Source organism: Amphibalanus amphitrite, unplaced genomic scaffold (genome assembly GCF_019059575.1).
Source record: "Amphibalanus amphitrite isolate SeventyFive unplaced genomic scaffold, NRLGWU_Aamphi_draft 001405F_arrow, whole genome shotgun sequence".
Taxonomy (NCBI): Eukaryota; Metazoa; Arthropoda; class Thecostraca; order Balanomorpha; family Balanidae; genus Amphibalanus; species Amphibalanus amphitrite.
The window spans coordinates 163,145-171,843 of NW_024882898.1; the positions used below are offsets into that span (position 1 = coordinate 163,145).

General features: G+C 47.3%; 1 protein-coding gene across 1 annotated transcript; it reads right to left on the reverse strand.

Annotated features, from left to right (window-relative positions):
* Positions 1 to 936: 936 nt before the first annotated feature.
* LOC122372834 (uncharacterized protein DDB_G0283697-like) lies at positions 937 to 7,548 on the reverse strand. The gene is made up of 2 exons (XM_043350434.1): positions 7,460 to 7,548; positions 937 to 3,885 (listed from the first exon to the last, which is right to left on the reverse strand). The coding sequence occupies exons 1-2, from the start codon at positions 7,544 to 7,546 to the stop codon at positions 2,935 to 2,937; spliced, it is 1,038 nt and encodes a 345-aa protein (XP_043206369.1). The 5' UTR covers positions 7,547 to 7,548; the 3' UTR covers positions 937 to 2,934.
* Between the last annotated feature and the right edge of the window lie 1,151 nt (positions 7,549 to 8,699).

Below are 8,699 nucleotides of genomic sequence, written 5' to 3' on the forward strand. Positions count from 1 at the left end.
GAGCCCCGGTGTATCTACTTACTAAGCTCTGGTCTCGCACTCAAGGCCACGTGTTATGTCCGGTCTCCCACAGTCGCCTGCGTTTGTATATAATAACGGGATGAAATAGCGGCAACACGATCCACTTTTACCGACGCCAGTAACAAACTGCGGACTGCGGTGCTTGTGGCAAAAGTCGAGTCAGAAGGTACTTAAAACTCTCACAGAAACAGCATTTATGCTGAGAATTGGTCAATGAGCGCCTCTTAAATTGACGAAACGGTTCTGTAAAGATGAATGAGTCACGATGAGTTTGTAATACACGCGGCACACCTGGCAATGGGAGAAACACAAATCATCGACGCGTGTAAAAGTCATCTGTAACGAGTTGGTGGCTTTTATGTTCTCATGTCAACGAGACCATAAAGACAATTCATGAGACTGGATGCATGTAAAACCTGAATGCATACAAACACAGACACGAAAGTAAAGCATGCGTACACAAATAAAGCTAAACATAAGACGGTTTGAACATACGTCCCGTGCACGAACGAAGAGTTTCAGTCTGGGTCTCTGAGAAAAGAGGCTTCCGCTTCTGCCTGCCCCTGAAGGCAGGCAACGGGCTGCAGGAAAACCAGCAGTCGTGGGGCTGGTAAAGAAAAAAGATTTTGAGACCTATCCAGTGATAAGTTATACTATAGATAACATGAATCTAACATGAATAGATAACATGATTCATGTTATCTAAGGTTATACATAACTTGATGCTTGCAGACTACAGAAGGTGCAGTGTAACGCAGCATCAAGTAACCATCCAGTGATGATGATGATGACAATGTTTACTTTGTAACCCTTTTGTGACTGATAAGGTTTGAAAACCAGAAAATATTCCATGTGCTGACAAAATTAGCAGACGTGGCTTTCAATAATTCGCTTGGAGGTGTTCCATAGTTGAAGTAATCAAAAACGTTTATTACAAAAGCGACAAGCAGGCCAAGCATAGCATAGCATAGCATAGGAACGTCACTAAGGAACACTACGGGGCGTTCACATATACAAGAATCCGTACAAATATTGATAGAAATTATGTTCATCAAAGCTCGTCAATCAAGACATATTTGTCAAACGCGCATCATTGTTCGTTACAAACGGAACAGTTCGGGTTCCTCTCTGGTCAAAACCCAGCTTCCTACAATCCAACCACAGCCTACCACATCACATGTCAGTCGGTAGTCAATTCAACACTCCCTCGCAGCTGCCAAATGCGCCGAAACATTCAATGGCCTCAGAATACTGGCACTTGGCTTAGGAAATGCACAGTAGAATCACAAACTCTTAGCCCTTTTAGTGCGATGCAGAGGTAAAAAATGGAAGTTAAACTTCCACCAAGAGTAACAAAATGAGCAAAGTATCAACGCAATAATACATTGGTAGGAACACCGTCGCTTGTCATGTTACATGTCTTATGTGAATGAGAAAACAATCGCTAGCACAACCGATATCACTGAATAAAAAACGAACAAAACCATTCTTTCCAAATCCAGACGTCTCATCACATTTCTGATTCCCAAACCCTACCGTATTGTCATTGGCACGCCATTCCAAAATAACACTGGTCTCTGAAACTCTCACAAATATCGTGAGCAAACGACTCAATTCGAGTGCTACCAACGTGCCCGATACAATATCACATACATTCCTTACTCGTCACTGAAAGACCGACCAAACGAAGAAGTTCGTTGATTCAAAACTAAATAAGAAATCGTAATACTGGAACGTAAGGTCCCTTTCACCGATTCTCATAGAACGGCGGAGTGTGGTCATAGAAATGACCACCACAACGCAGGGATTCTTGTGAACAAACACTTTACTCTAAAGAAACGATAACATTGAGCTAACACAAGTCGCGTTACACCACAGGAAGCAGCATCGAGTCTAACAAGCGTGTCTGGAATTACTTAACCTAATGTCTTTAAATGCATAAACATGGTGGATATATAAATCACGGGAACGAGTGCTGAAAAGTTTCTTGATAACGGTACATTGAGGAAATGAAATGTTCATACGTGAAACGTAACCGTTTAAGCCCAGCATACGACTACCGAAAGGCTGCCCCATATTATACTTTTCCAGCAAGACTATCACGGAAACATGAAACATTAAACATAAAAAACCAAAAACATCTTCAGCACACCCTTGTCCGCAGGTCATTCCCTCTCCACATGTCTACACGACTCTTTGGAAGAAACCTGCAGAAAAGCGTCCCCGGGCAGTATCTAGGCAAGATAGCTGCCAAAACGACACAAACTCTGAGCTTTCAGCTTAGCACACTACAAAACTAACAAATGCAAGCTACAACATATAGCCGAATCGCAACACGTAGAACGCCCTGATTTGGTGTACGATGATCTTACGATGCCCGATTAGGAACGGAACTATCAACCTAGCTACCGATTAACCGATTGGCAAATGCACCACCTTACACCTAATGAAATCGGAGGAATACCGGGGAAAAAGGAAATTGATGACGTCGCCTGTGATCTTCGGAAAAGAAAGTCACCAATGTGAAACTGCAAAATCTATCCGCGGTGGCGATATTTTTGCGGAGATGCAAGTTTGGCGTTTGATCTCTGTTAATGTGATTAAGGCACCAGACATAACTTTAGGCAGGATTCTGGACAGGGCTGTACGTCGAGAAACAATGCCCAAAATTTCTTCTGATCAGACGTAGAAAAGCTCATACAAGTCAATAAATCACTGTCCAGTTGTGAATAAGAGATCCACTCAGCTTTTTATGAGTGAAGCAGATGATAGAATAGCCAATTATCAAAATATTGGATCTTTTAGATGATGAGAATACCAAAATTTCCACACTAGCCAAAAAATGTCCGCACCATGAGATGACGTTGAATCTGTGGAAAGTATTCCCCAATCCCCACCAACCATCGGCAGTCATCAGAGCAAAACCTTGAGTCCAGCGGTTAACGATACCATGACCACTACCGAGCACAGCCTGCCGCAAGGAACCGTACTAGGACCACCAGAAGACGAGCCGGCGTCTTTGGACTTCACCGCGTCGGCACCAGACCGCATCTTGTCATCATCGCCTTCATCATTATCATCCTTATCATCACCGTCTTCTTCATAATCACCCTTCCAGTTCTGAGGTCGCTGTTTCCTCTCCGACTCCTGTTCGTACTTCTTATCTCCTTTCCACCCCAATTCTCCCTGACGTAATTCAGTTTCATCCTGGCGCTGCTGAGGTCGTTCTGTCAGACCTCCCGAAGACGGTGACGTCTGACGTGGACGGTATAAAGTCACAGTCGTCTTCACACGCACTCTGACGGGCCCTTTGGGCTGTGTGACTGCCGTCTCCTCGCTGACGTCCTCTCTTCCCATCCCAGACTCGTTTCCATTCCAGTCCCCGCGGCGTCTTCCCTCTTCTTCCAGACGCCTTTCTACACCCTCAGAACTATCTCCATCGTCCATGATTTCCCCGTCGCTGATATTTCCTCTATCTTTGATAAGTCCTCCGTCGTCAATGATTCTACCATCCTCAATGCTTCCTTCGCCCTCCATTCGATCCAATTCCTGCTCCACCGGATTCTCAGCAGCGTCATCTTGTCCCCATTCCTCATCCTCCAACTCCTCGCGTCTCCCACCCTCCTCTTCTCCCCTCACGTCTTCCTCTCCCTGCTCTTCTGACACCCTCCCCTCTTCTCCTTCCGTTACATTCACTCCCCACTGCCTCCGTCTACATTCTGCCTCTTCTTCATCCAGAGAGGGAGCGGAGGAGATACTCCACTCCGGCGGGGCCGGGCCAGTCTGGAACTGAACCCGCAGCGGCTTACCGATCTGGGAGCTGGTGGTGGGGCCCGGACGAACGAACAGGTATGACGGCCGGCCCTGGGGGAGAGAGGGGGAGGGTGAGTGAGTAATGGGAGAGAGTGAGTGATGGGAGAGAGAGAGAGAGAGAGAGAGAGAGAGAGAGAGAGAGAGAGAGAGAGAGAGAGAGAGAGAGAGAGAGAGAGAGAGAGAGAGAGAGAGAGAGAGAGAGAGGAATGGAGGGAGAGGGAGGGAGAGATGTCAAGAGAGGATACGAGAGAAAAAGAAGACCACACAGAGTAGGAAGAAAAACAAGAATGAAAGGAAGAAAGAAGAAAAAAATGAGAGGAAAAAAGGAAGCAAGAAAGAAAGAAGAAGTAAAGAAACGGAGTCATACACGATAATAAAGGACAACGGGAGGCACAGCACATACGAAGAGCCCAGAACGCGCCTGGAGACACGGTGAATGAATAGGCCGATGACACGTTCCGATATACACAAGCCTTGGCGCAGACATACACACAAACACACCCAGCCAAAAACACAAACAGTGGCACACAAAGAGGACAAACAAGTCTGTCAGCAAACATTAGGTAAACATGAGTCATTTGGTCAACAATGGAAGCAGGAGGAGCAAAGCATACGTGGTAAAGCGCGAGCCGCGAGTTATATGCTGAATGTGTATAGTCCTAATTCCTTGAGCCTAAAAATATGAACAGATGTGTTTTGGATATAAATTTCCCACTCTTCGTCTCGCTCCGATGAGCAAAAAAAATTCTTGAACGATATTGCCTAACATTATATAACTGATCTTTGAAATCACCAGGAGGCAGGAACAAAGTCATCCGTACAAATGTCGTATTTGAGACCGGCTTCGTATTCTGCACATCAGGGCCGATAACGCCAATGTCTTATTTCTGCCAACTGGTGTGCCGCAAAGTGCCATTTTCCCAGTTAAGTAGGTAGCCGGCCGGCATTTTGTTAGAGGTTTACTAATGTAAGCTGCCAAGTGGCAACAAAGCCGTAACCCTTTTTCGGGAAAAGCATCATTTATCCACATACCTCCGGGCTGATAGCATGTCATCGAAGTAATCCTGACGCAAAATGCCCAACCAAAGATTCATTCAAGCGGTTCAACAATGCAAAAGGATACGATTGCAATCAGTGGGGAACGTCCGCCTTAGCAGGACTGTGCGACACGCGAATTACTGCTAACAGGAACAGGGAAATACGGGCATCTAAAAATATTTAAACGATAGTCTGCGGCCATATTCTGTGATGTAGGTACAGTCGTGTACAGGTTGATGGTCCCCTACTCTTTATCCACCGGGTTCCTATGGCTCAGCATTGGCGGCAGCCGCCTGGTACCGGTAGGCTGTACCGCATGACCCGAGAGTGAAGCGGCACAGCCTACCCACACTGTATGACACCGGCTCGGGTCGCCTGGTAGAGCGATTTGACCGGACGCTGCGTTACACCGGCTGGGGAGGGGGGGGGGGGGGGAGGTAAAGGTCAGGCCTGTCTATTTAGCTCGGCTCGGTGGATGAGGCGGGCTGGAGTGTGGTGTGGGACGGGGGTGATGTGGGGAGGGAGTGAGCGGACCTGGGGCTGGGTGTGTGTGGTCACTTGTCGCATAGAACAGATCGTAATCCACCCTTCAAAAATTCGCTTTAGAGATATTCACAAAACCCAGGGGGGTTCAAACACCCATCTCCCAAGTGGGGTGCGGAAGGACAGGTAAGGGTCCATACGGTCTCCTCATGAATTGCAGCAAAGAAAGAAAACAGACGTGTCACCAAATAATCTTTCTGAAAAGTGGACTAATCGCATAGCCTCGGACACAGAAATAAACATCCAGCACGCGAAGGGTTTCGAACCGGGCCTCTCACTACCGATCAGTTTGACAGTCTACCACTCCTACGCTGAGCTACACCGGATGGTGGCCACGGCCGGGGCAAAGTCTGGCCGGGCGGGCGGCGGGGCCGGGAGGTCGGCAGCAAAGTCAATGAATGTTTTTTGTGGTTTCGGGCGCCGGTCGCTCTAGCTTGGTGGAATGATGATGGATCATTGGCAAAACTTTCAACGTGGAGTCCCGGTTCGAGCCTCATCGGGGCTCCGGCTACTTTTCCGAGTTAGGATCTGGTTTGATTTTATTGGTTGCGAGCCATTTATACGGTTCTATATCTACATGACGATTGTCGATTGATTGATTGATTGATTGATTCATTCGTTCATTTATTACATGTCGACATTTAGCCTACGAATTGACATCCAGGATCAATCCGATCAATCTACCATTTTCATAAGCGTATTGCCTAAATATCATGCATATATGTGGCACAAGACCTATGGTTGCCTCGATACCGTGCCAAATCACGTTTTGCACAATGCACAAGTAAATTATATTCGCTGGGTCTTCCGTGCATTGTGCTTTGCAAAAACAGGAATGCAATTGTTAAGCGACGCAAAATGTGCAATGCAGCAAGTGACCACACAACCCGCCCAGCCCCCATGGTCCACCAACACGCCCCACACCACTCCCCAGCCCACGCCAACCACCGAGACGAGCCCCTCCCCCGCGCTGGTCTGATATGACAGCTGGTCTACAAAGCGCTCCACCCGGCGACCCGAGCCGATGTCAAACAGCGTGGGTAGACTGTGCCGCTTCACTCTCGGGTCATGCGGCACAGCCTACCGGTACCAGGCGGCTGCTGCCAATGCTGAGCCATAGGAACCCGGTGGATAAAGAGTAGGGGACCATCAACCTGTACACGACTGTACCCAACAACTCTGGCTAGAAAATCGCAATTATTTGGCGTCGAAAGCATCATTGCTATCCAAATGACGTCAATAAGTTTCATGTGACGTAACGAATATTTACAGCTGGAAAGCCATTCTCGAATTGGCGTTGCGTAAGCAAACAGCTCTACGGAAGCACGATAAAGCTAAAGGTGTGTTCAGGTAATCATAGTACATTTTGTTTTATTTGTTAACACACCGTGTCCGAAGATCGATCTAACTTTCTCTGTGGAATGCTCAAGATCACGTCAATTGTTAGTCCTGCATTTTCAAGCCCTTAGTCTCTGAGAAAAGCAGAAAATTTAGGACACTTTCTTACTGGGCCTCCATGCTTAGTGCTGAACAGCGTTATTCTAGCACGCAGCATGTGCCATTTATCTTGATTAGAAGCTCTTATAAACAAAATTTGCCATTTTCTAGGCTAATTAAGACCCAGCGTCTGACTGGTTATTTAAGATCATTATCATTTTATTTACAGCTTGCATCACGTCTGAAACACACATGGTGACAAACTTCAAAATACATCGAGCCAATCACACGTCACGAAAACACAAATAAACACATGTCACAAACATCACATTGCGGCGGATGTCCGCTTATATAAATACAACCCACGTGTGTACGTAACTCGACAATAGTGTAACATTAATGCGGCTATCCACATGCTTAGCAGAGTTCGAGAAGAGAGCCAATACCAAGCTAAGACGGATGGAGCGGCAACAATAGATGGATAGATGAACTTAGACCATAAACCTTTTTCAATTTTCGAAAAGACGTCTGCCAAACCACTGCATCCCAAATCCCAACCCACCAATTGCGAGCGTCCATCCCAGTGACGTCATCGAGATCGACCTACCTGCGGGATGTCGAACACTGCACAGTCGGTGAACTCCTGACACGTGACGTCATCAGTTGACAAGGAGTCCAGCTCGCCGTCATCCATACACTGGAAAGCAGGGGAAGCGAGTGAAAGGACGACATCGCTGACCTCCGAGCGAAGAGAGACCGGTCGTGAGATGGGAAGTACGCGCGGGAAATATTATCGAGGCAGGACCGCGTGAGTTTTGAGAATGTGAAGTTGTGAAATGCAAACACGCGATATATGTAGGGAGTAAGGCCTTGGAAACGACAAGTGTTCCGAGTTAAAAATATTTCTAGCGGCTGTAACAAGCAAACCTGAATGGACTTTTCGTCAAACCTTTCGACCAAAAAGACTCATGCAACCTTATATTTAACCCTCGCCGGACCTATTGGTTTTCTACATACGCGCCGGCCGAGGGGGGGGGGGGGGGGGGCGGGTACGACCCCCCCTCGCCGTTTCGCCCCTGGTGGAGCTAGCGCGTCGCGGAAAAAACGAGCGTGTGCGCCGTTACGAGACGCAGAGATTGGTACCCCGATTTTAAGGTCCTAGGTCAACCGGTGACCTCTGAGGTCAGGTCAAGTGCCCCAAGGTACGGTTCAGTTTTTGGTGAATAACTTCGCAAAAAACGGCCGCAGAGCGCCGATTTTGGCAGCATCGTGTTCGTCTCGCTCAGGCGCGTCGAATGATATACTTTTTGTCCGGGTCAGGTCAACTTGGGGTGTTGACCTCAGGTCAAGGTCAGGTCAGCACCCCCAGGTCACGAAGCTGGTCGAAAGAGGTCATGTCGCATATCATTCGATTCGGCAGGTCTTCCTAAGTCCATTGGTGGCTTTCCCGACTCGCTAGCTCAATTTGATCAAGAGTTATTGACGAAAAACTAATATGATCTTGATGACGTCATAAATGACGTCAGGCAAGGTCAACATTGCAAAAGTGACGCATCTAACCTTGCAAGGAGTGCATAAAATCACGATTCTGTGTGCTTGAGATAGTTGGAGATCGTTCCCAGCGCCAGAATAGCAGTTTTCATTTTTCCCCATTGACTTATAATGGTGAGGTCACGAAAATGACCTGACCTCATATGACCTTTAGGAAAAATCCGAGATATACAAGTTGTGGGACTCATAATGGATACTAGATCCTGCAAGTTTCATTTCCCTGTGACATCTCCTCTGGCAGTGAGGGCGTTGCGAAGTTGCGACATCTGAAGACCGTGCAGAGGTTCACTTATGAC

Coding starts and splice junctions, on each gene's coding strand:
- LOC122372834 (XM_043350434.1), bottom strand. CDS start 7,546: ATGGATGACGGCGAGCTGGACTCCTTGTCAACTGATGACGTCACGTGT. Junction 3,886..7,459: donor CAGTGTTCGACATCCCGCAG/GTAGGTCGATCT, acceptor TCTCTCCCCCAG/GGCCGGCCGTCATACCTGTT.